At 36.2% G+C, this 27,916-nt stretch overlaps 2 protein-coding genes across 3 annotated transcripts; both read right to left on the bottom strand.

Moving 5' to 3' along the window:
* Window positions 1-1,244: 1,244 nt before the first annotated feature.
* On the bottom strand, window positions 1,245-4,505 carry LOC133864383 (uncharacterized). Of its 2 annotated transcripts, none has more exons than XM_062300711.1 (3): window positions 4,223-4,505; window positions 3,677-4,134; window positions 1,245-1,611 (listed from the first exon to the last, which is right to left on the bottom strand). In XM_062300711.1, the coding sequence occupies exons 2-3, from the start codon at window positions 4,092-4,094 to the stop codon at window positions 1,595-1,597; spliced, it is 435 nt and encodes a 144-aa protein (XP_062156695.1). In that variant the 5' UTR covers window positions 4,095-4,134; window positions 4,223-4,505; the 3' UTR covers window positions 1,245-1,594. The 2 variants fall into 2 exon arrangements, with proteins under 2 accessions (XP_062156695.1, XP_062156702.1); XM_062300718.1 differs by having other exon boundaries at window positions 4,231-4,505.
* A 4,860-nt stretch (window positions 4,506-9,365) lies between these two features.
* On the bottom strand, window positions 9,366-26,163 carry LOC133864381 (MADS-box protein FLOWERING LOCUS C-like). The gene is made up of 7 exons (XM_062300697.1): window positions 25,776-26,163; window positions 22,251-22,329; window positions 13,507-13,568; window positions 13,319-13,418; window positions 11,789-11,830; window positions 9,858-9,899; window positions 9,366-9,740 (listed from the first exon to the last, which is right to left on the bottom strand). Exons 1-7 carry the CDS (start codon window positions 25,958-25,960, stop codon window positions 9,624-9,626), a joined length of 627 nt encoding a protein of 208 aa, XP_062156681.1. The 5' UTR covers window positions 25,961-26,163; the 3' UTR covers window positions 9,366-9,623.
* Between the last annotated feature and the right edge of the window lie 1,753 nt (window positions 26,164-27,916).

The raw sequence follows: 27,916 nt of genomic DNA, 5'->3' as shown, positions 1-27,916 counted from the left end.
ATTTGCAATTGAAACACAAATTAGCTTAAGTGATCTGCTAAAAAATCCGGCTATGCCCTGGCCCAATTAGACTCGTAATTCTTAGACCCCAGCTACTCCCTATTGTTGCAAGGCCAATGGTTTCTAATCTATGTTCGTTTTGATTCGAATTTTCAACGATTTGTTGTTCGAATGGTTAGTAATTGGGTATGAAATTTTAAAGAGCTTCTATGAAGTCCATATGTTCGAACGGGTTGGCAGACTACGTGAGATTTGTTTGGGTAGATAGGTCTTATAAGAATTTTTTTACATTTATTATCTGAATTTTTTTACATTTATTGATGAAAATTTTCAATATTTTCAATTGCCTTCTAAGAAGTGTTTTTAACGTGACCAAGAAAAAAGGCTGTTTCTTATGAGCAATTATAATCATTCCTCGCCAACCTGCTAAATAATTTAGCGTCTTGGAACTTGCCACCTGTGTCTTGAGGCTCTTGACTCTTGAGAGTCGTAATTTGCAACCAACTAGTGAGGAACAAATGCAGTAGATCCAATTACGTTTGAAGGGAATCAAATAGTAATAGCTCAGTTATGCGACTTCAATATAATGAAAATCAATTATTTCCCCATTCAAAAGTTCCTCTGTCAAACTTTTTACTAGATTATATTTGTTGGATAATGTATTTTTGTGAGTGTTTTGTATTTTTGATTTGAAAAAGTCATTTTGATATGATATAAAAATAAAAAATAAAAAATAAAAAGTGTTTTTAAAAGTGTTTCCAGTAGAATATACATTGAGAAAATATTTTAAATTTTTAATATACTACACTAGCTTATTTTGAGAAACCTAAAGGCTTTTATACAAGAGAACAAAGGAAAAAACTGAAAAAAATTGAAAGCACTCTGCAGAGATAACCTGTTAATAATAATGAGATAGTGGTAACAACAAGTGGTGACAAAACTACCCAGGGCCGAAGAATTAAGAAAACCCCAAAAGAGGAAAAGAGACAACAGTGGTAAAACTGACAGCCCACCAACTCATCATTTATGAAGAAACCTCTATTCCAGGCCTCCATATCTGACTCTGAACCATTCTCATCCTGATCCACAACCAACCTTATCGTTGAAGAAGTTTACCCCAATACCTGCCTTCTAATATAATTCATTTTTCTACTTTGTTGTTAATAATTAAAGCAATAACTGCACAGCCAACTCCACGCCATAAAACCGTGGTCCAATAAGGAAAGATCAATAGCAGATTCAAATATCATAATGCCTAACAGGTAAAATTGTATATATCCATGAAGAATACACAAAATTTATAGTAAAACGAAATAGTATAGAAGAAACTGGGAATAGCCCTCCTAATTCTTCTCACAACTTGGAATTCATTAGGCAGTAGTACGTAAAAATCTTTTAACAATTCACTATATCAACTAATATCCACACATCCAGTAACTCATAAAGTAAACAATTATCCACAATTTTTGCTCAATACTTGAAGAAGCTCGGAGTTTTCTTTGTCCCCCATAGGTTGCTAGAAGAAGCAATACACACGGGATATTGCCGCCACTCAGATCCTCCCCTACATAATTCTCTTAACCAACTTTTCTCTTCACAAAAGTTTCCATGCTGCAGCAATGAGAAATCACAAGGGAAGAAAAAGTTAACAGCAATCTTCCAAACTGTATAACATGAACACCGCTGCACATAAATAGTAAACAAAATCTTATACTATTAAGAGTACATTTATGATTTTATTCATCAAGCAACTCCATCCCCCCCCCCCCCCCCCCCCCCCCCCCCTCCTTCCCTCAATTTTTCTTCCCAACCTGGTGGGGGATGCGGAGGGTGCCTCGATTATTATTCATCTCATGCTTGTCATACTCCATTTACTTGTCAAGATAAGTATGCGTAAAGCAATGTTCAACAACTATGGATTTTATGTGACTGAACTTCAAGCCTAACATTCCTTATCAGCATCATTGTACAAGCTCTCAGCTGTTGTGTCTCATAGATCTTTCAAGGTATGTAACGTAGAAAAATCACTGATTGCAGATCGCCAAATACCATTTTTGCCAAATGCGATTTCATTTCATAACTTTAAATACATATTCATGTCTGTTAAATAGCTGTTAAATTAATAACTATAACCAAACAACAAAACACCATTATAAAAGAAAAAATAGAACGGGGAAGAGGGGCAGGTGCTCATAGCCTTTTAGCATTAAAATGAACAATGAGGACTTGTGTATTGTTATATATTTATTTATTTATTTATTTATTCATTCATTGTATATTCCTCTTTTTTTTTCCATCGACAAAATAAGCAATAATATAACACTTGGGTGTCCGATCATTTATCTGGATATCCAAATTAACGTAATCAAGCAAACTAACAAAACAAAAATACTATATGATCAACTGTTATCGCACTACATAACAGCTAAAAACTACCATAGAATATGAAAATGAGAACTTAAAATATAATCCAATCTTTGCCGTTGTTAACTACCAACATAAAGTATCCCACATATCTGATAAAATGAGACATTGAAAATTCTTTTTAATCAATCTAAACCCTGAAGCAATCTCCAATCAATTTCTTTCATCCCCCTCCCTCTTCACCCTTTCCTGCCCTTCTCCTCTCCTTCGCCTCTTGGTAAACCACATTAATTATTCCATATCCGAGAAGAAGAAAATATGTACTATTTTTTTTTATATATATATAGATAAAATATGTACTATTTGCTTGATAAGATATCCACACAGCAGCAAAAATCATCTCGTGTGTTGTCAATGAAGCCGGGCCTACTGACAGCTACAGTAACTTTTTGACCCATGCATCTAAAGAAGAAAGGGTAGTGATTGGGGCACAATAAGAGGCAAGTAAATATCATCACGCACTGCAACGTGTCATATAATCATGGTTCATGATGGGCCTTTCCAAATCCTGCCATTAAGCTGTAACTGACATCTTCTCTATGCGTATACGTCACATGTACACAGACTTCCCTTTTTTCTTTTAAACGTTTCTTATCTGAAACAGAGTCTTATATGAAAAAAAAGGAATGTTCGGAGGACCCTGAGATTTCAAATTCCTGTCAAAAGAACAAGGCCACGGATGAGGCAGAAGAGAAACAAGTTAAAATGTTTTTAGCTTCACAATGATTGAGCAGGATGAACTGTGAGGTGGAAGGACCAAGAAGATTTAAAAAACTCGTCTATTTCCTTTGCAAGAATGACATTCGCCTCTATTGCCTTGAGCCATGAGATCCAATTGAGAAACATACTAGCTACTATTCAAAAACAATTTTCTGCATAATTAATTCAACTAATTATTCCTAATTGCATAAAATTCCTAAACCCCACCAACCCAAACACCACGAGAACATGAACCCATCCCCAACACCAAGAACATAAATTAATTGATTCGAAAAGTAAAAAAATTGGAAGAACTCTACAAAATTCGCTTAGCTTCCCAAATTATAAAGCAACTTAATTTCCTTTTCCACGTGCTGTCGAAGAACCAAACAAAACATGCGGAACAGAATCTCCTAAATCCGAAAGTACAAACCAATTCCTTGGCATCATTAGCAAGAAACAACTCAATGAATTCCAACAAAACAACAGAAACAAACATCAATTTCACACAAACCAACACACATATACCCAAGAAATTGAGAATATCTCTCACCAGGAATGTCCTTTCGCGGCGTGGGTGGCGCCGTGGCGTAACAAATAAGCGAGCGCCCTAACATGGAGAGGGCCGAGACGATCCCTGCCACGTAGAACACCATGACCAGCCCGAGAACCCATGGCATCAATATGAAGCCGATGAAGAAGGTTACCGACCCACAGAGCATCAGCGCCAACGAGATCCCCAGAAGCAGCGAAGCGAACCCCGCCGGCGAGATCTGTGGCATCGGAGTGGACCGCCGGGACGACGACGACGACGATGACGACGTCGTCGTCGTCGTCGTCGTCACGTCCGCCGCCGGAGAGTGGTCGGAGAACGGAATCGGAGACGGTGGGGATCGTAGGATGTTGAGGACCAGAGCGGAAAGCTCGTAGAAAACCCTTGACTGCTGATCTTGCTGTTGCCTTCTCATCATTTCCGTTTTTCCCGGAAAAATGGAGAATTTCAGTCAAAATCTGCGAAACCCTATCCGATTGAGAAATCTTTTTAAGAGGAAGATAAATTCTTTAAAAAAATCACGACAAAAGAAGCAAATGGATAGACCCAGAAACTTTATCTACAGCGGTTCAGTAGATTGGAGAGGCTTTAACGTTACTACATGTGGAGAGTTGTTATAGGTAAAGGTTTTGTTTATTTCCAAGGAAATCCTTCACACGAATTCAAGAAAATAGAGATAGAAAGTGAGAGAAAGAGACGCGGCGGTGATGTTCTGATTGCAGAGCCAGCTCTGCTTCGCTTTCGTTCGCTTTTTTCGAAACTTTTATCGTTTGGATAGAGAGAATATTTCAGATATATATGGGAAGAAATTGTATGCGTGGTGTGTCAATTGGGCTCGTACTTTATGTGGCGGGTGAGATAACGCCCACACGTATTAAGTGAGCGTCCAGAGAACGCTCTCTCGTGTGGTGGAGTGGTGTGAGCTGTAAAGACGAGAGTCATTCGATGGGGCCAGGTGACGTGGAACCTTATCTTCAACGAACTGTGGACAGCCTCACATGTTTTTTTTTTTTTATAGATTACAGCCTCACATGTATTGATTGAGCGCGTGGCGTAATGCGCAGATTCCTCGGGTCGGTCGCGCTAATTACCCGACAAAGCAGAACTATTATTGAAGTTTAGAATCTAAACTTTTAGATCAACATTTACCAGAATTTTTAAAATATTTTATTATTTGGTATTATTTTTAAATTGCATAACTTTTTTTTTTTTTTCTTTCACATAAATATGTATTATTCAGTATTCATCAATTTAGTGCGTGCTCTATTAATTCTATTAAGTTATTAACCGTATATATGGCAACTACACAAAAGATAAATGTCAGTTTAATAAGACAAATACTGTTATACTTATGCTATCTAACTCATTTTATGTGAATTTGTTTTGTTTAAAACAAACATATAAAAAAAAATAAAAATAAAAATAATAACTTAAAGAGATTTATATAAGATGAGTTAGACCGTAAGAATACATTTCTCATTTAATAAACTTTTATCTAATTTAATTTTGAAAAAAAACATTATAGTTTAGGGGCAAGGCAGTTAAATTTAATACAAAGCTAGAAGTATAATCTTTTATTGTCGTGATTCGGATGTCTTGCCGTCTCAATCCTGAAAATTAAATTATTGAAATGCCCACCATCTTTGATTAGTCTTATTTAGGACTGGCCAATTGGGTTTATTTTTATTTTATTTTATTTTATAGATTTCCTCGTGAAACATGCACTTATTTTATTTTATTTTTATAGATTTCGTCTTGAAACACGCACTTAATTTTTAAGTCTATCTCGTGTGTGTTAAAGGATAAAATTATGCCATGAAAGCTGGAAGATTTGGATTTCCATACTGATTAAAATATTGATCAAGCACCTAATCTAGTGTCTTCTAAATACTATTTCAAATTATATATATATATTTGATAGTTACATTATTAAGTCAGGAGGAGGACACTCATTAATTATTTTATATACTTGTGGCCCCGGTGGATTGCAATTGCTTGGTTCGGTGCATGAATTTGTTCCTTATCTTTAAGTAGGATTGATATTTAGTTATTTATTTATATTTTTTTTTTGTATTATTAGGTTTCACCTGCTCCGGGCAAATGGATCAAACAAATTAGCCTCGCATCCCCTTTTATCAGGATATCTAAATTTTTATAAAATTAGAACATAGTTTAACATAAAATTCTCATCCCATGTAATAACCCAATTGGCAAGGTTGGGTGGTTCACCTGCTCGTGACAAATGGATCAAACAAATTAGTCGTACATCCCTTTTTTATCATGTTATCATAATTTTTGTAAAATTATGACATAAAATTCTCATCCCACGTAATAACCCAAATCGGCCAGGTTGGGTGGTTAAAAAGTAAATCTGAACACCCAGTTGCGTTTTTTGGGCATCATTGTTTGTACGTATTACCAATCCAAGCCATATTTCTCCCCTTTTCTCCCCTTTATTATTAATTAATTCACGAGATACGAAGGAGACGGAAACAATAGTGAATCAGTGATGGCTAATATAGAATGATTTAAATAAGAGTAATGTTAAACATCATCTTTTTGTTTACCTTTTATCCTTTCAAAATTGATGTGGCTCTTAAATTCATCATTGGATCAAAATTCAATAATGATCTATCATAAATTCAATGGTGATTTTACGAGCCACATCAAATTTGGAAGGACAAAAAGAGAACAAAGAGATGATGTGTAGCATTACTCTTTAAATAATTTGGTAATTGTATTTATATATAATATGATTGTTATAAGTCATCTACCTAACTTCATCACTAATCTCACAAAAAATTTAAGAAAAAATTTATTTATAATTTTTGATCTTTCATCATTTTTAAAAAAATGTACTCAAATTTTAAAAAATGTCAATTTATGGTATCTATCTTTTAATTTAATTTAATTTTTTATTTTTAATTGCAACCATCCGATAAAATTTTTCGTTAAATCCTACCAAAATTTTCAAAATACCCATTTTTTTAAAACAAATTATAAATTTTTTCAAACATTCAGGTATGGGTATTTTTTGTGAATTCCATTAAATTCTTATCGATACCTAAATCATAGCCTTTTTATTATTATTTTTTTCCCTAAAAAAATGAAAGGTATTTTAATAATTTTGACAAAATTTAACAAAAAGTTTATATAATTCACTTTGCAAATTTCGAGACAAATTAAAATTAAAAAAATGTTTAGATAGTTTGACTTTTTGAGACAAAATTAAAAAAAGTTAAATAAAATCTTATTTATATTTAAAAAATTACGAATACCAATAAAATTTATTTTTAAAAACAATACACCCAAACATCCCATAAGAATAGTACAACTGCACATCCATCTCACTGATAAAACAGCCCAAAGTATGTGAAAAAAAAAAAAAAAAAAAAAAAAAAAAACAGCTCAAAGCATGGGGGAAGTGGTAAAGAGTGTGAACAAAAAGAAATCATAAATTGACTATTATATATTTCTCTTTTTCTCTGACCTCGACCATTTTTTTTATTTTTATTTTTTAAGCCAATGGGGGAGAAGGAACAAAGAAGTGGATTATTTCGTCCATTTTGGGGGGAATACACAAGTAAAAAATCACACCCATAGTCCCACAGGGAAGGTACGAACCATTAAAAAAATTACAATTTTTATTTTTATTTTTATTTTTGGTACGTAAGCCAAATCCTAAGCTTATGAAGCGTGCTATCTCTCTTTACTTTGAAGTACCAGAAGCAATGGCTCAAAGCAAGGCACCGATCGATGCTTCATTCATACTTCATATATAGCTCAAGCTCATCAATATATTTGATGTCTCGGAAGTGACAATAGTGATGATGCATGGATTGGTCTATAATTAACTCTATTCACAATCTTTGGACAGCTATAATCCCAAACTTTCTTGAGCTTTCAATTCCTAAAATTTAGATCCTTAATTTAAATTAACAGCTTATATTAAGTTAAATCAACCTTATAATTTTTTTTTAAAAAAAAATAAAAAATAAAAAAGAGTAAGTGAAGAGGGTGACTAGACCACCCCTTAGGTGGTCGGCCAACCTATGGGTTGGGGTTGTCAATTATCCGACGATAGATCAAGTATGTTTGTTAATATGTTTTGAGAAATATTTTTTATTTAAAAAAATGTTGTGTAATATAAAGTTGAAAACTACTTTTTATGTTTTAAATAGTAATTTATATTTTTAGTTGTTTATTAATTTATTCGTCTTTTTTTTAAAAGACGGACAAAAGCACAAATATACAAAGCCAATCCTTCTTTAAAATTACAGATTCTTTTAAAAGTACTCCGTTTCATGTACACTAAAACTCTTCTTAAATATAAGTTATCCAATCGAATTTTTAAATGTAATTTTACCACTAATATCCTTTTCAAAACAAATCAAAAACTCGTTTAAAAAAATCAAAACATTTTTCATAAAAATTACTTTGAAAAAACTAAAATGCAAAACTCTTCTAAAAAATAATTACAATGGCATAAACTTCTCAAGCCGACTTCCAGCAACTCCAGATTGACCTCCATGAACGTTAGACGGTTTTACGCGCGGTTGCTGCCATGAGCTCCTAATAGCCCCACAACAGCCCCCTAGAACTTTCAATGGCCCTGTGTCGACTGCCATAAACTTTCGACAGCCCTGCAACGATTTTTACAAATTTCAGGTGGCATCGCAGTAGTTGCAAAGAACTTTCGGCACCCAGTGACAACCACCATGAAGTTAAAGGCAGCTTCGCAAGGGTCTCCATGTATTTCCAGTGACCCCTCAACTACTGCCAAGAACGTTCAATGGGCCAGCAATGGCCGCTCGAACCGTCCAGCAGGCTGTGCAGGCCACCAGGACCATTTGGTGCAAACACTGTAATAGCTGCCGCCAAATGGTCACCACCATGGAGTGTAAATTGCAACAATTTTTTTATTTTCTTTTATTTTAGGAGAACACTCTTCAATTTTATTATTTTTATTTTCAAAAACACTTTACCAAAAATTTATCAAAGGAATTTTAATTGTGGACCCCACACAGTGGCCGTAACTATACATCTATTTGGTTAAGTAGTATTTAAGAAGAATTTTCAACACTAGAGAAGTAAAGAATAAAAATAGAAATTCATCATACAAGGAGGAAAGGTCAAAACTTTACTATTGGCACGTGTGTTTGGTCCTGAACTTAAAAAGCGTGAAGGTTAAGCAATGACGTGGGAAACCCCTAAAAATTCGGTACGATAACTTGTGAAATTAATTTGGTGGTAAGTTGCTTTAAATTTCACAAATGTCTTTTCAAACCCTACCTTCCAAAGACTTATTCATGCCAATTAATTTAAACGTACATCTACTTGTTTGACAAATGAACACTTTCTTTCGTAACGCATTGAATTAAAGACCTTTCATATCGAACGCCAGTAAAATTAGTTTAGATAGACCGCTAATTGGAAATTGCATGCATTGGCACGTGTCTTAGAAGTGAGTGATCGGAGAGTCAGCAACTCACCCTTTAAGCATATGCATGCGGATGCGGTGCTGCCAAGAGTACCACATGGATATCTGCAATGTTCCAAACCCTACCCTTTACCACCACCTTCTTGAATTTCTTCGATCGTCTCCGTCGCTCTTCTTAACTACAAGCTGTAAGAAACTACATTGCAAACATCTTTGGTAAAGGTCGGGTGATCAGGTAATCATGTAGGAAACTACAAATGGCATCTTCGCAATATTTTATTGTCTTTATAAATAACCAGCTAGCACACAAGATTATGAATAGCTCAAGAGCAATGGAGACACACTTAGAAACAATCTTTTTAAATGGTACATGGTACACTATGGTAGGCTATTTCATGCACTCAAATGTTCAAAAGGTGACCAGTAAAGTATCAGAAGCTCCCTTTGTCACTGCAGCTTATGTGTGAAGCAGCTTTTGAGCATACATGCAATGCCATCTCTAACCTGCTATGGAAGCAAACTAAGTGTTGCTGGTTGCGGAGGATGAGGCGAGGGACTGTTTTCATGCATACTTAACCCTATCAACACCTCAGTTCTGCCTTCACTATTCCTCATCGCTGCAATCTGTAACAAGCAATCAACCCCAATAATGATTTAGTTCTCTCTGTTATCATGCCACTAGTAATGCTTTAAACAAGATGGTTCAAAACTGTGGCCTATTCTTTTTATCTATGGTTTTACCTCCCTCTCTAATAGCTCGTTTTCTTCTCTTAGCATCCTTTCCTGTTCATAGCAAAGGATACACAATTGGCTAATGCATTAAAAATAATCCTACTTGTTACATGCTGCAATTAAATATATAAAAATACAGAGATACATGCAGACAATCAATTTCAGAAACTGAATCATGCTATATATGCTTTTTATTTCTCAATTTTCTTCATCTTGCTCTCAGTTATCATTTCTAGTGCTTTTCCAAATAAGACCAAGGTTCTTGCACTTCCTTTCTTTAACTCTTTTTCTACTAGCTCATTAATGTAGTTGGGATACATGATGATGATGATTTTTGTGTTCACATTTCTGTACAATACAAGGGCTTTGTTTTTTTTTATAAGTGTACAATACAAGGGCTTTGTTTGCTATTTCTTACAGATACTTGAGCAGTTCGTTTCTTTCATGTCAAAATTTGAACTCAATGCTGCCTCTTCACGATGTTCTATTAATTGCCTAGGCTGCAGCTTTAAATCCCTAATCTGAAAGTTGGTCAGAGACAGGGTAATCCAAAGGAGTAGGCATGGTTAGATCATTTAAGAAGCAGATCAGCTTCCATTACCCAATATGCTTCTAGATTACTTCACCACCCAATATTGTAAATTAATTCTACTCCAACGTTGCAGACACAAGGATCTAATACTTCATCTGTGTTAAGTACAATTATGAAGGATATCATACTGAGTTAGATTAGCCATACAAGTCACTCAGCAGGAAAAAAAAAGATTCACCAATGTTTTAATTTGAAAATCGTCTCTAGTTCAATACTATGGTTGGTGCTGCAATTGATATGCAGCGAACATTTGGGCATATGCTACAAAGGCTTGCAAGTAGTATCAGTCATGGTTAAATCCACAGCAGACAGTTGTATCAGATCTAGTCCTGCAAGGTGCCAATCTTAGGTGTTTCAGATTCATCCTACCAAATGACCTAGGGGGAGCACCACCAGGTCAATAGCATATGCATGAGTTTGAACTAGATTCTCAAGTTGATTACTACAAATGAATCATGGTGGATCTAATAACTTAACCAGACAATCCACAACCAAGTTTGTTAATAGCATATCTCCAAATTCTTGGAATAGATTAAACCACCAAGATTTTGACCGGTCTGATGGGTTCAAGAATGATATAAAGTAGAGGAGTAGAGGAGTATTGAGAGGGACAATTGGATATACAGCTCTATTTTGGTCTTCCACTATGATATTGTAAGAACCATTAATTTCATGGTTTCATAGAAAGTACAAATGACCCAAACGTTTTGAAGTAGAAGCAGGGGGGGAATTTCAAAAAATTTGGGCCTGGATTTTTTTTCTAATGACGAAGAACCTCTCAAAGGTAGGGACACTTCGTGTACCCACTCCTGTCAGGTAAACCTCAGGCATGTGTAAAGCGTCCATTCCACACGGATCGGATAATATTCCTGCTTTGTCGGTGGGCTGGCTTCAATGAAATGTTTGCATCCAAGTGGATTCGAACCTTAGATATCATGGGACTACTACAAAGACCAAGACCTTTACCACTTGAGCCAACCCCTTGGGGTTAAAACCAAAAACGATCAAGTGGTCATAATTTCTTATAAAACCCAGAGGAGACATTGTTCAAGCCTTGCCGACTTAAGCAATCAGCTAACTGCAGGATTAGATAGATGTGATGCAGTGAAAGTTTCAAGTATAAGATGAAACTTTCTTAACTTTCTTCTGAAATGGTAATCAATATCTTATAACAAGCAACTGTGATCCAGCTTATAAGAGAACTTAGTTCATCCCATCACATTAACCTTTTGAGGATTCACAAAAATCTAAGAGGGAACTTTTCCTTCAAGATTCAAGTTGAGTAATTAACATCAAATAATGAGGTCTGACAAGTAAATATCCCAAAGGAACAATGTCAATTGCATACCTTTTCATGAAGGCTAATTATGGACTCCATCATCAGCTGTGTCTGAAAAAAAAATAACAATAATGAATAGGAATAGCAATACAACTTGTCCAGATGGAATCTTAGGTCAAATGATACTTTCTTGTGCAGGCAGAATTCCGTGCTGTATAATTTTCCCTAATGGAGATTTGGCTATAGATCTTGAGGACATAGTTTAGTAAGTTATTCATAATGGAACTTATTTAAAATAGGCATTCATCAGATTTTGTCTTCTAGTCAGTAATACCACAAGGAATTACCCCAAGGGATAGCTGAATCAGCTGGAAACTACACCTCATGAAGCGGTAGTCACTAGTTTGAATATTTTCTTCCCCCTCCTCCTCTTGAGGTTAATTACTTATAAAAAAAAAATACTAGAAAGAATTAAACACATTATTTTCACTCAATGTAGTTAGCTAGACAGTACTAACATGACTAGGAGATGTTACCTACAATGATTGAAGTTACATGTGACTATTGGTGATTAAATCTTAAAGCTGCATGGATCCCTTAATATTACGAGCAGATGCCCTGATAGTAGGGGAGAAGAAGTGAAAAATGTTCCTACGGTAAGAAATTTTTTGACAAGTGAAAAAAAAAAAAAGTACCCAAGGAAGAATCTCTGACACATTCCTTATGTTTCAACCGTTAACTAGATAGTACAACAAGCCTAAGAATTGTTACTACAGTATAAAAGCCAAAGACATTTGGCTAGACTACAAAGAACAGATTAACGAAGGAAATTGTTGTAGGCTGTATAAAATGCTCTGGTTTCATGTAATCACAGAAATTACGATAATTTATGTGTTCAACAATATTTGGAACAAGATAGATCTGGCTACATGACTTGCTTTACCTGCTTATATCATACAGTGTACTTATGACCTTGCTCGTGATGATGGAGATTTTTTTTGTATATAAGAAAACAAGTGGATAAGCTGGTAGAGTTTGCATAGTGCATTGCAATATCTGCCTGAACCCTAGGGTGCTGCTAAATAGAAAGCCATGCGCCCAAACACAGCATCTAGTATCTGACTTTCTAGGTTGAAGCAACACACAGATGCTAGATTTTGAAGGTAGCAGCGGTTAGACCACAAGATGTTCAGAAGCAAATATTGGCAGAAGCAGGTTTGGAGTAGGATTTGTCTAGAAGAGTCCTTGCAGGAATCAATAAGCTTTGATGAGCAATAGTTTAGTTTCAATAGGATTAAGATTAGGGGATTGTTTTGGAGTAGGAGTTTGGTTCCATTTGCTATAGGCAGAGAGTATATTTCGTAGCCAATCTGTGTATTCTCCTGCCCTAAGTGGAGTTAGTTTAGTTATTTTCGGTGTGCAATTATCAGCTGTCAAATAGCTGCCACCATTCAAAACTAATAGAACAATTGAAATTCATATGGTACTACAGCTCTTAATGAGTTTTATGGTTTGCCAGCATTCCATGTTCTAGATGCAACACTCAAGGGTTTACATAATGTAACAGTTTATAATCTTCATTGGAAAAAGACAACTGACCTTTCTAGTTCTCGTGTACATGAGCGCAGCATTAAGCTTTTTCTCCAGTTGCGCAAGGTCAGTCACACTCAACTGCTCCATATTTGGCCCTTTGAGCTCCCTAAAGATGCGACATTTTATTTTGAGTCCATCAACTATAACGCATTATTCATTTAGGAAGAGCAAATATATAAGGAAAGAATAGTTACTGTTGTACTAGTTTTAGTAGCTCCACTTGTGATTGTTGACTTGCATATTCTGGTTGGTAGCTCTGTTGACAAGAAACTTAGTAGTTAACCATTATGTATCAGACACAGCGGTCCTTGTAATAAGGTCGTACCTGCCCTCCTTGCAGGGTAGAAGACGAATATTACACCTAATTCATATATGCAGTGACAGAAAACTTTGTTTTAATAATTTTTTAAAAAAGAAAACTTTTGCGTCACTTTCTTTTCTTTTCTTTTCTTTTTTTCCCCTGAGAAAACTCAGCATCATCGACACCATTATGATGCCAGAACTGTTCCCAATGAAGACTTCCATAAGAGAAGTTTGTTCGTCGTCCAAAGCTAGCATTGATTTACTGTTTTCTCTCATTAAGTGGAGGTTCAAATACCAAATACATGTTAGTCAGTGACAGCAATCTATTATGTACTTGTATTACTAAGATGTATTACTAAGAAAGCCCTTAAATGCTATACTCCCATCACCATGATGATAAATAACATGTATTACTAAGAAAGCCAAATATGACATTACACAAATAAGTCAAACAATCAAAGACATGCAGCATTTAGAACGTCTAGAATCCATAAAATCAAAGAAATTGAGCAGGGACATAAAGAGCCCCTTTTGTATATCAAAATCCAGAAAAAAAAAAAACCTAGCAATTTTTAAGTACAAGGTTATTGATCATCTCACTAGTACCATAAAATCCATCTCTTTGCAATAACAAGGCACACTAAATCCATTAATAGATCTTGCAATTTTCCTAAGTTTTGCCTAAGTTCAAATTCCACCTAAACTTAGAAAGGGCATGTCTTTACACACATGAAATACCCATTTTAGGCAAGGTCAAGTAGTTCTCCCTGATCAGCCCCAACACTTACCCTGAGCTAGCAGTTTTGCCAAAGTTGAGTTGTTACCTAAATTTAGAGAGAAAGCATGCTCAATAAACAAACGGCTTAGCAGTTTCGACAAGGTTGAGCCTATCTCCTTGATATATCAGGAGAATTGCTTTGAGTGTAAATTATGTATTTGTAAGTTTCGCTTCACAAGTAGTAGAAACTGTTTTACGAAACAGGGGAAGAAAAAACTAATTTCCAATCATTGAATTTTATTAATAAAGTATTCAATGGAGTTATTAAACATTTTGAGTTACCTGATACAGAAATTTTTTTCTCAATCGAATAGTGTTGTCTAACTTCGAGACTGTAGAAAGAAAGAAAAAAGAGAGATGTGGAGAAGTGAACTGTATTGTTTTTGTGTGTTCTAACTATACAAGGAGTATGTCTATTTATAGTGAAAGATGACCTATTGATACAATGTACAAAATAAAAGGAGTAAAGAGAATAAAATCCCCTACATAATTACATTATAAATAAGGAAAATATCATGATATTAATTATAGGCAATCAAGGCCAGAAATCTCATCTGGTGCAGGTAATTATGTTAGAAATCCCAAGGATATTTTAACATCCCTGCAAACTCAAGGTGGTGCTATAAAAATCATTTTGAGTTTGGAAACAAGCGTATGAAAACGTCGAAAAGGATGGGTTTTAGTAAACACATCAGCTAATTGATCAACTAGGACAGAGGCGGAGAGTTCCCAGCTATAGATGATGACACAAAATGGAAGTCAATCTCGATTGAGAGAGTAGATTGGGCAGCTAGTATTCTGCGATACACCCATGTCTTGTAGTAACCAGCAGAGCCATAAAAGTTCAGAGGTAGCGTCAGTAAGTGCACAGTATTTAGCCTCGGTACTGGAACGAGCAACTACAAACAGTTTTTTGGTCGCGTCAAGAAATGAGGATGATCAGTGGGGCCACCTGTCCAATTAACATCTTAATACATTCGTAGATTTAAGGACGGAGATGAAAAAATGAAGACTATGGAAGAGGGTGCCTTTCACATAGCGAGGATCCGAGAACAGTCGTGTAGCGAACAGAGCATGGTGTGGTCATACATTGGCTAAGTGAACCGCATAAAGATTTGGTTGATGACTGTGAGGTAGATGAGGCTGCCAACAAATTGCTTGCGGAGAGTAGCATTAGGAAGTAACTCACCATAGGTAGCCCAAAGTTTGGTGTTCAACTCGAGAGAACTGTCAACAATTTTGTTGTCCATTAGTGGTTAGCTTGACTTGTAGGAGAAGATCAAAGGCATATTTGGCCTAAGAGAGTATCCATTTGAAGCTAAAGAGACCTCTAAACGAAGAAAGTAACTAAGGAAGTCCAAGTCCTTCATCTCAAGTTATTGACTCAAAAGATGCTAAAGCTCACAAATGCCAATAGTATCATCCCCGATGATAATCATATCATCAACATATAACAAGAGAAGAATGATACCAACGACAGTGTTACAGACGTAAAGAGCAGAGCCATAGAGACTACAGACAAACCCAAGTTGTGAGGTCAAGCTGAATTTGGCAAAACAAGCTCTGAAGCTTGTTTTAGCCCATATAGTGTCTGTCTAAGTCTACAAACCTTATAAGGAGGATGAGCATACCTAGGAGGAGGCTGTATATAGACTTTTTCGGCAAGATCCCCATTAAGGAAGACATTCTTCAGTTCCATCTAAAAGAGTGTTGCACAGATGCAACTATGACAGAGACCGAACATAAGTAAATCGAGCCACCAGTGCAAAGGTCTCCTCAAAAGCAATACCATACTCCTGGTTGAACTCCATTGCTACAAGACATCCTTTACAACTTTCAACCGTGCTATATGATTTTGTCTCAATCTTATAGACCCACTTGCATCTTACTATAGTTTTCCCTAGACGTAAGTCGACTAAATCACAGGTGTGGGTTTTGGTGAGGACATCAATTTTTTCAGACAGCTTTTTGCCGAATGGTATCAGAACTAGCATAGCGGAATGAAATGAGGTTCATGTTGAAAAACTAAGGAATTGGTTTGGTTGCATGACCAAAACCAGGAAGAATGTGTTCTATTTATATTGATCAATGTACACTTGTTTAGGAAAATAAGTACAATACTTTTCATCAAGAGAAACATGTGAGATGAAACAAAACAGGAAAAAGATGTTGTTGAGTTTGAGGAGCCGTGAGTCAACTGGGAAACATGGAGGTGTGAAATGCAGCAGGATTCATGGAGAGAATCGTGCTGCAAGTCTGCTCTAGGCTGCTGAGAATCGATCACCTGCTGTCTTGGGATTGTGAGCATGCTGACTTCAAGGGAGTAACAGAAGAGGAAAAACATAAACAGAAGCCGTTACTCGGTAGCACTTGTTTTTCCTCTACAACTCGACTCTCTTCTTCAACTGGAATTGCTTCCTTAACACCCCCCCAGCAAACTGATGGGGGGAAGGACCATCAGTTTGTCACGGAGGAAGCAAAATCTGGTAGCCATGTGACCTTTAGTGAAGACATCTGCTAATTGATCAAGAGTTGAAAGATATCGGAGTTGAATGTCCCGGTTAGTAACTTTTTCCCAAACAAAGTGGATGTCAACTTCAACATGCTTGATGCGGGCATGGTGAACTGGATTGGAGGCAAGAGCAAGGGCTACCGAGTTGTCACACCAAAGAATTGGTGGAGATGGAAGTGTGACTTAAAGTTCTTTAAGCAACATGTGTAGCCAGTACATTTCTACAGTAGCCAAGGATAATGCTCGATACTCGGCTTCTATGCTTGATATGGAGACAATGTGTTGCTTCTTGGCTGACCAAGAAATGAGGTTGGAGCTAAGAAAGATACCAAAACCGGAGGTAGATCGCCTGTCATCAGGATTCCCTGCCCAATCCGAGTCACAATAGGTAATGATGGTAATGGGACCTTTGTTGTATTGAAGTCCATGATCAATGGAACTCTTGACGTATCGTAGGACCCGTTTGGCTGCTGTGAAATGAGTAGTTGTGGGGGCATGCATGTGTTGACACAATTGGTTGACCGAATAAGCAATTTCTAGTCTAATGAGTGTCACGTACTGAAGTGCTCCAACAATGTGGCGGTAGATGGTGGGATTAAATAGAGGCTCGCCATCATATTTGGACATTTTTGTGCCGGCAACACAATGAGCTAGATAGGGCTTAGATTCGGTCATCTGTGTGCGATCCAGTAGGTCAAGAATGTACTTAGATTGGCGAAGATGAAGGTTAGCATTGTCCTGGTAGCTTGAATACCAAGAAAGTAACTAAGTTCGCCAAGGTCCTTGATAGCAAAGTAAAGTTTAAGCTTGCTGACAACCCATGACATGGTATTCTTGAGATTTCCACTGAGAATTATATCATCCACATAAACTAAAAGGAAGATGTGAAGGTGGTTAGCATGATATGTGAAGAGACTAGAGAGATGGATCTAATTGAGAACCGGTGAAACCAATATCCAGGAGAGATTGGGAGAGACGTGTGAACCATGCTCGAGGGGCCTGCTTTAAATCATAAATGAATTTATGCAATCAACAGACATAGTCCGGGTAGGAGTGATGAACAAAGCCTTGTGGTTGCTCCATGCAGACTTCTTCATCAAGCACACCATGGAGAAATGCATTAGAGACATCCAGTTGGTTGATAGGCCAATTGAACTGGATTGCAAGAGCTAGAATAAGGCGGATAGCAGCGGGTTTTATAACAAGGTTGAATGTCTCATAATAGTCTACCCCACTTAGTTGATCAAACCCTTTTGCAACAAGTCTAGCTTTGAACCGATCTACACTGCCATCTAATTTCTGTTTGATTTTAAAGACCCATTTGTTTCAAGCAACATTATGATGGGAAGGCCTTAGGCATAGGGACTAAGTATGGTTTGAGATCAAGGCTAGGCATTCAAGGTTCATAGCATTGATCCATGCTAGATTGGTAGTAGCTTGTTTGAAGGTTGTAGGTTCAAAAGGTAAGTGGACAGTATGCAGGACACAGAGAGGATGTTTGATGGATTGAAACAGTTTGAAGCCAGGGTATTCTTTAGGTTTCAAGTGGCCAGAAGTTGATGGAGATGAAGGATGAGGAAGGAAAGGTTGAGTAAGTTGATGAAGAGGAGAGAGGTCTGGTTGAGGATCTGTATGAGATGACGACTCAAACTGAAAGAGTAGGTGAAGGAGGGGAATCGGAGGATTCAATGTGAGCAGAGGAAGATGAGGGAGCAGGTTGTAGCAAGTCAGGTTTATTGGGTGATACTGAAGGAGAAAAGGTGATAGGTTGGTGTGGGGATGCTGCAGGAGAACAAGTGGAGTCAATAGATAATTGACAGGGAATCAAAACTAAGAAATTACTTGGAGAAGCTGTGATCTTGCAGGACCCAAGCGAAATTGATGGGTTCTTGGCTGGAAACTTTGTCTCATCAAAGATGACAATTCTGGATAGATACACTTTATGTGTTGTTGGATCTAGGCAACGATACCCCTTCTGATTGGAGCCATGGCCAATGAAGATATACGGTTTGCTTCTAAAGGACAACTTGTGACTGGCATAAGCTCTCAAGAGAGGGTAGCAAAGGCAGCCGAATGTCCGAAGATAGGTGTAATCAGGAGTGATGAAAGAGTTTGGAATAGGGTGACTCTTGTTGAAGAACCGGAGAGGGCAGCCGGCTGATTAGGTAGATGGAGGTTAAAAAGGCATCTACCCAATACTTTGGTGATAGACCAGCTTGAGCAATGAGAGTTAGGCCCATTTCCATGACATGCCTGTGTTTTCTCTCAGTAATTCCAAGCTGACATGATTCACAGATTCTTGCCCTATCAACTAAACCAAAGATGGGAAGATGCTGGTTCTTCAAAAGTTGGTGAAAGACTACAGAAGGGTGTCCTAGCCATTGGTGCCAAACCATATCTGTGGTTTTCACTCCAAGATGAGCTGTGAGACCTTTCCATTTATTTAAGGACTTAGAGTTGAAAGAGAGGAGAGGGATGGGGTACAACCCATTTTCACTTGGCCCCTGGAGCAGCATAGCCCTAGTCAAGTTGTCCTGCAAAGAATAACTTAAACCAGTGAGGGCAAACCACCAATTATTATCAATACAAAACTTGTTAATTGAGAGAAGGTTGGTTGAAGCATTAGGACAGTGTAAAATATCTTTGAGAAGTAAAGGAGGTATGGAAGATGATTTGCAGTGAACTAAGGAGGATCCAAAGTGTTTGATACTCAAATCTGCCTCCATTGCATTCTCCCACGGCTGCTGCTCCATCAAAAGGCTGGGATTTTTCAATGTTGGTAGGGTCAACAATGACATGGGTGTTGGCTCCAGAATCTGCCAGCCAGTCTTGAGTGTTGAGTCCTTCATTTAGCTGTGCCACCATGGCTGCTAGTTGAGGAGGGTGCCTACCTTAGTAGGCAAAGTCCATTCGGTGGTAGCAGTCAAGAGCATTATGACTGCCCTTGCCATAGATTTGGCAAGGTGACCAAGGTGCAGTGGACTGAGGTGTCCGGGTCTAAGAGTTGCCTGGTTGATTCAGGTGGTTAGGTCTAAAGAAGGGAGGCTTGAAGTGCTGATTGAAGGTAGGATAGCCACCACTGCCTTTTGGTGAGTTGTTCCTGGGGGCAAAATGTTGGGGCCTGAAGTTGGGCCTTGGAGAAAGTCTTGGAGGAAGTCTAGGCTTCTTGAGGTTAGAGTTTTCTATAATAGGGAAAGTGTTTGGATTCTGCTTGTAGGAGTACATGGCAAAGGAGCAATTTCTGGTGTGATGGTGGGACGGTGCTGGTTCTCAAGCAGAATCTCATGGTTAAGGAGTTCTGCTTGAAAATCAACAAAGGATATGTCATGATCACGAGTGGCAAAGGAGTGAATAATGACAAATGTGTGGAAGAGAGGATTCAGTCCACTTACAACAAATGAGATGAGATCATCATCATCAATTGGTTTTCCTACTGCAGACAGTTGGTCTGCCCACTGTTTTGCCAAATTCAGATATCGGTTCATGATTTGCTTCCCTGCTACAAGCTTTGTAATTGCCGCTTGAGGTGGGAAATGCGAGACTTGGACTTAGATGCATACCGTGTTGCAAGAGTTGTTCAAGCTTCATACGATGTTTTCAAACCATACATCGTGGACACAATAGAGGGAGAAAGAGAACAAACGATCTAGCTCAAGAGTAGCTAGTCTTTCTTCTGCCATGTTGAGTGTTGTCAGTGTTGGTGATAAATTGTGGTGGACAGAGGTCAGTGCCATCAACAAGGCCTTGAAGATCATTGCCTCGGAGGAAGGGTTGAAACTGTGCAACCCAGGTCAGATAGTTTGGTCCTTCAAGCTTGAAAAGTTGAGAAAAGGTTGGTGTGTTGGACAATGTTGACAAGGTCTCAGTGGGTGGATTGGAGGAGGTGGCAGAAATGTTAGGATTGGAGTTGGTGGGATTGGTGTTAGAGTTGGAAGAGGATGCAGAGTTGGAAGAGTTGGCAATCAGTTGAGCGTTTGCTCTTGGTAGCTATGATACCATGAAAAACTAAGTAAGAAACTGGTTTGGTTGCATGACCAAAACCAAGAAGAATGTGTTCTATTTATATTGATCAATGTACACTTGTTTAGGAAAATAAGTACAATACTTTACATCAAGAGAAACATGTGAGATGAAGCAAAACAGGAAAAAGATGCTGAGTTTGAGGAGCCGTGAGTCAACTGGGAAACATAGAGGTGTGAAATGCAGCAAGATTCTTGGAGAGAATCGTGCTGCAAGTTTGCTTGAGGCTGCTGACAATCGATCGCCTGCTGTTTTGGGATCGTGAGCATGCTAACTTCAAGGGAGTAACAGAAGAGGAAAAACATAAACTGAGTAATGGCTACTAGCCGTTACTCAGTAGTGATTTGTTCTATAAATTGAGTAACGGCCGTTACTCAGTAGCACTTGTTTTTCCTCTGCAACTCGACTCTCTTCTTCAACTGGATTTGCTTCCTTAACACATGTAAGGTAGCAAGGGAAAAATGACAATGATAATCATGAAGATGAACTAAAAATTCTCTTAGCCAGGTGGATTGGCGAGGAACTCATGAAGGGCAAGAGGCGGTCATTAGACAATTCAGATGAATCAAAAGTGACTATGGTGGGATCTTCTGAAGAGCTCAGATGTGCATGTATCAATGTTTGAAAAGAAAAGAAATAAATCTATAGAGATATCAGTGAAAATAAGTGACTGATTCGAAGAGTGCGGAGGAAAAGACTCTAGACTACTAAACATCTTATCTTCCCAAAAGGTAACATGACGGGAAATGCGAAGACGTTTGATTATGGGGTCATAGCATGAGCATCGATATCCTTTAGGTTCAATGCCATAACCTAAGAAGCAACAAAGGCCCGATTGGGGTTCTAATTTAGTGTATTCATGTGGTTGAATGAGGATGAAACAGACATACCCAAAGGGATAGTGCCAAAGAGAAGTTCATAAGGAATCTTATTCTGAGCGGTTGGTGACAGAACACGATTGATAGTGTAGACAACAATAAGGGCTGCTTTACCCTAGAAGGGATAATGTTGTGATGATTTTGGGTTTTAAATATCCAATGGTTGATATTAAAAAAGTTGTTAGAGTTATACGAAAGTTATAAATGTATCATATCTCTATCGTGATACTTGTTCCATGGCAAAACAAGTATCAAGTAGACAACAATAAGGGCTACATAATTACATGATAAATAAGACATATGTCACGATATTAATCATAATCAATCAGGGCAAGAAATCCCATCTGATGCTGCAATTATGTTAGAAATCCTGAGGATATTCTAACATAAATACAAGAAATTCCGAGGATATTCTAACAGAGATGAATAAAAAAAGTTACTGCTTACTTCTATCTCACTAAGACCGCTAGACGCCTTTGTTTCCTCTTTAAAGCGACTCCAATGACGCTCAAGGATCTTGGCCAAGCTGAATCATAAGAACTAGTTACGTAAACATCCATTCTTAGAAGTTAAAATGTAGATATTATTGAATTACATCGAGTAAAAAGGAAATGTAGATTTTACTTTACATAGATATGTTGGAAAATGAATTGCATTTTGCATTAAACATAAAGATATAAGAATTAAGAGACACAAAAAACATTTATAATCTTTTAAAGATAATAATATTGGGCCTTGATCATATATTCTTCACTACTGAAGTCCCTCTAGGAATGCTTTACATTATTTAATAATTTCTTTTAGTACTGTTCTCGGAAACACAAAAAAAAAAAAAAGTTATAGACATCTCATGTCCTTAATGACAATATGTGAATAACTAAACTTTTTTTATTTTTTATTTTTTTTTTTCGAATGGAATAACTAAACTTATTAAATTTTTTTTGATAACTAAACTTATTAAATTGACAGTTAGTCAGGAGTTCGAAAACACAAATATGAAAACATCTGAACCAGGTTTCTTATATGCTTCTAAATATGATTTTCTAATTTTCTGTTCTTGAAAACTGTTTTCAGTAAGAGTTTACCAAACATGTTTCAAGGGGAAAAAAAAAAAAAAAAAAAAAAAAAACAACAACAACAACAACAAAATTCTGTTTTTTTGTAGGATAAAAAAAATCATTTCCAAATGAAGCCTTGCTTTCTTGTTCAGTGGCATCAAATAACCGTTAAATCATCACAATCCATAATATGCTTTCTACAGCTAAATTCTAAATAGAAGCCAAGCATAATTTGGTGCCCAACAAGGTGAAACTGCTAAATGGAGTTGGCTTTTAAGCCTATTGCCACAATAATAAATACAATGTAAATTTATTGAAGTGCAGTAGTGGATGCAATCTGGGGACTGTTAAAGTGTCCCACATCGCTAAGATTTCTTTCACCTGGGCACTTTATAAGCCATGGTGTCTCCGCCTCTCTCAAGGCGTATTTTGATGGTGAGTAAAGCCTATGGGCTTTTACAAGGTATCAGAGCCACAAGTTTCTTGCGATGATAGGTCTTTCCCTCCCGTTGTTGTCCACGTGTTTGGCCATTAGTTGACACACGTGAAAGAGCATGTTAAAGTATCCCACATCGCTAAAATTTCCTTCACCTAGGCACTTTATAAGTCATGGTTTCCCCTCCTCTCTCAATGCGTCTTTTGAGGGTGAGTAAGGCCCATAGACTTTTACAGGGACAAAAGACTCTAAAAGAGGAAGAGAGGAAATAGAATTGAAAATCACAATTGAATTTAAAATTAACATTAATAGAATCTAAGCAGGAACTTCAAGAAACAAAGAAGGATGAGTTGAAATCCAATCAAATGAAGTCTTAAGAAGCCTTTGGAATTATTCTTTTAAATAAGCAGGTTGCACACCTATTCGATGGATATTGAGCCCGTAACTTTACCTTTCATCTTGTTCATACTACTCTCTGTATTAGTCCAAAGAATCAAAAGGGGGATGAATAAAAAACCAGTTAAATAAGGTGTCAATGAATCTCATTCCACTTTTGTCATTAACTATTAGGAACCCGTACAATAATTTCCAGTGTTAAGTTATTACAATAATAAGTCCTTTCCTTACTAGGTTAGGAATATTTTCCCTCTATAAAATCAATGTAGATGCCGTACGGCTATTCACCGAATAGAAATTTCGGTCAATTGCTAGCAATTTGTGGAGGCCGACCACCTCGAAGTGACCAATTCCCCCTTCTTCTTCTTTTTTTCAACGTTTTTCTCTGGTTTTAGTGACAGCATGGATACAAGAAGGTCGGCCTATTTCTCTTACAAGGTAAACTATGTTTACAACAAGGAGATGTTAGTTGTCGTCCATACAATGACCAAATGGACGCCCTATTTGATCGGGCAGCGTTTTCAGATATTTACTGATCACAGAAGCTTGAAGTACATATTTGAGCGGAGGATATCATCAATGGAGCAGCAGAAATGAGTTACCAAGTTACTAGAGTATGATTATGAGATTGTTTATGTAACGATTCAAGAAAAAATGCCAATCACATCTGTATGAGTAAGACATAAAAAGAAAAAGAAAAGAAAAGAAGATAGGATCTTCTTAGCTTGACGCCTTGATCCAATGGGCGATCCTATCTAGCTAGCCCCACCACATCAAAGATACGTTCTTCGGGTCTTTCTAGTATTCTGTGCCCTTTTAGATGCGAAAAAGTACGATTGCCAATATGAGACGGAACATAAAACATCGAATCACGAGGCTGACCGCCTACATTCTCTAAACTACGGCTGGAACCCTTCATGTGGTACAATAGAACAAATTTATGAGTTTATGAAGGCGACAAACAAGGGAGAGAGCACAGACTCAGCGCCAAGCCGACTTAGATAAACCTCACGAGTCACGAACGTAACAAAAGACACGCGGGGAGCTACCAGAGTCGTGACACAGATGAGGTTCGGGAAATGCTATATAGTTACATACGAAACATTACAAATTAGAAGCCAGGACAAAAATCAATTTATAGAATTAAACCATTTTTAATTCCATATTTACCACGATAATTTCTTTATCATTTCTATGTATCATTTAAATTTTTTTAAATTAAATATTAAGAAAATTATACAAAAAATAAATATTATTTAAAATAAATACTAAATGAATAAGAAACGAAACATAAATTTTTTTATATTAAGGGTCCGTTTGGGTTTGCGATTTCAAAAAGTGAGATTTTAAATAACGATTTTAAAATGTGTGATTTGAAAAAAATGATTTTTAAAAATGCAGTACGCGTTTGGCAAAATCACAGTTTTGCCTTTAAAATCGCAAATTAATCTTTAAAATTTTGCGTTTTCAAAAAAACATCTTACTTGCGATTTGAAAAAGTAGATTTTATGCGTTTTCAAACCGTAATTTTTAAAAACGCAGTTCCCAAAATGATTTATATTCTACGATTTGGTTTAAAATCGTATTTATTGTTTACGAAATCACAATCTCAAACGCACCCTAAAGTAATGTTAAGTTTACTTTCCTAAATTTAGTACACAACTTTTGATTTCTTTATATTTTCTTAGCTCAGGTCCTTGCGGTCGACTAACAAGTAGTAATAAAAAAAAAATAACAAACTAGCAACAAACTAACATTAGCACCACATTCAGACAGAAATCATGAATACAAAGAAAGGCAGTTAAATAAGATCAAAAAAATTTTTTTTTTTTTTTTTTTTTTTTTTAAAAAAAAAAAAAAATTTATAAAAAAAAAGGTTAACTTTAAATACGCAATTAGACATTATAAACAAGATAAAAATGGATGGAACAGAGGAAAATGACTTTGGAGCGTCTGCTTCTCTGTCATTTACGTTTCCTCGATTTTCAAAAGCTGAGAGGAATAGTTTCGGACGAACCAAACAGAGTATAATTGAAGCGTAAAAAGAAAACACATATATATAGAAAAAGAAAAGCACGTTGCCTGTTGCCGCTACAGAACTCGTAGAGCTTGCCACGGCTAGAGAAGACGATGAGGCCGACCTGGACGTCGCAGAGAATGGAGAGCTCGCGAGCCTTCTTCATCAACCCGTTCCGCCTTTTCGAGAAGGTCACCTGGCGACTGCTCTTGTCCTCGATCCGCTTCAGCACCACTTTCTTTCTCCCCATTCAAAGCCCTAATAGCTCTCTCTGTTCCGTTAGTTGTTTTTGTCTCTCTAGTGTCTCAGTTACAAATTAAGCAAGATTCCGGATCGGAGAAGATAACAGTGTATCTTATATCTATAAACAGAAAGAGGGAAAGAGAATTGGTGAATTTGGTGGAAGACTAGACGATTTCCATTTGACACGTGTTCGATGGGCATGTCTTATCTCGTTGCGGCTGCTTTTGTACGCGGGCAGTCCTTTTCTTTTTCTCTTTTTCTATTTTTGGGTCTACCACCTAGAAATAGAAGAGAAAAGTTCCTATTTTGATAGACTTTGAAAATAAGAAAGGGCATAAAAAAGGAAAAAGAAAGAACTTGGTGGACGACTTGAACTGTACAGCTACATTAGAGAATATGTGGCTTGTTTGGTTTTGGTAAAGGAGCGAGAGTTCTCATTTATTCTAAAAATAATTAATTTCAAAACATACTAATTTTATGTTACATTAATAATTTATTATTATTATTTAAATAAAAAAATTTATTACAATACAAATTTTTTTTTTTTCACTTTTTTATATAAATTCTTCTTACTTTATATCACATCTATCAATTCTAACTCTTGTTACCAATTCCTCTTTCCTTTCTCTTCTTTTATCAAACAAGCCCAGAGAGTAACGTTGAAATAATGAAAGTTTAACCAAGTTTTAATTAAAAAAATATATTATTTTATTTTAACTATTTATTTTTCAAAAACATCAAACATCTCATCATTTTAAATCTTTTTTTATTAAAATATTTATTTTTAACTAATTTTTCTCTTTTTCTTTGATCTCTTTCATAAACCACAAATCTATTAACTTCATCGTTATCCGGATGTCACCCCACTTGCCGATAGACCGAATATTTGCACCAGTCTCTACATGGCCTTCTCGTTGTACATGTCATCACCACACATGAGCCGTTGTGCTGATGATGCAGAGAGAGAAAAAAAAAAAAAGTAATATGTAAAGTTGATAGTTACCGTCGTAGTCACAAATAATTGGAAATGTATTATCATTTTTATTTTTTTTGTTAATATGTTAATATGAAATTCCATTCTTTCTGTAGTATTTATATTCGGCTTGGTGAATTTTAATTTTTTTTAGCTAAATAATTTAATATTTTTTATTTTAACTATCTAATTTCATTATTTCATTTAAACAATTTTTTTATTATAATTTTTCTTTTATCATTTTTACAATTCTCAAAGATAAAAGAGAATCATACTCCTTTTTTCTTTTTCTTTTTAGGTTATTTGATGCAATGTTCAGCTACAGTCATAACTACGATTAACTAGCACATTAAGAACTAGCTATCTTTAGATAATTTTGTGCCACTTTTAAGTAGCCCAACGAGAATGTTCGTAATGTTTAATTAAAAAACGAAAATTTATTACTAGGAAAAGGTTTAATTAGAAGAACCTGGAAAGAGGAAAAGAGAAGGTTTAAAAGAAGCCACGTAAGAACTAATTAAGAAGTCTGATCCAGGCCGTCTATTGGGTCGGGTGTCGATATGTGGGGTTTAAATACTTATGAACAGAAAAAAAAAAAAAAAAAAAAAAAAAAATGAACATGACCAAAAGTACAGGCGGGTGGATCTGTGATTTTGTGGTGCCTTGCAAAACACAGATTCTTTGTTTGGCAAGCAACACAAAAAGTTTTAACTTTATTTTTATATTTTTTAAAAATAATTAATATCAAAATATTTTAATTTTTTTTCTTTTTAATATAATATTAATAATTTTTTATTATTATTTAAATACAAAAATTTAGTACAATACAAAACTTTTTTACATTTCTATTCGAATTCATTTTACTTTATATCACATCTATTACTTTTTACTAACTAATTTAAAATAATATTTAAATGATATAAGAAAATGGTAAGAAAAGCAAGTTTATTTGAACATGAAAGTAAAAATTAGTTTGGTTCCCTCAATTTA

This window comes from Alnus glutinosa, chromosome 1 (genome assembly GCF_958979055.1).
Source record: "Alnus glutinosa chromosome 1, dhAlnGlut1.1, whole genome shotgun sequence".
Lineage (NCBI taxonomy): Eukaryota > Viridiplantae > Streptophyta > Magnoliopsida > Fagales > Betulaceae > Alnus > Alnus glutinosa.
This window is presented reverse-complemented; position numbering and strand designations above follow the sequence as displayed.

Bases quoted from the DNA above. Each gene is read 5' to 3' on its own strand.
- LOC133864383 (XM_062300711.1), bottom strand. From the start codon at position 4,094: ATGATGAGAAGGCAACAGCAAGATCAGCAGTCAAGGGTTTTCTACGAG.
- LOC133864381 (XM_062300697.1), bottom strand. From the start codon at position 25,960: ATGGGGAGAAAGAAAGTGGTGCTGAAGCGGATCGAGGACAAGAGCAGT. The intron at 11,831-13,318 runs GTCAGTTGTCTT...TTTTTTTTTCAG, and splicing joins TGTACACGAGAACTAGAAAG to ACACAGCTGATGATGGAGTC. The intron at 9,900-11,788 runs GTATGCAATTGA...TGCTATGAACAG, and splicing joins TAATTAGCCTTCATGAAAAG to GAAAGGATGCTAAGAGAAGA.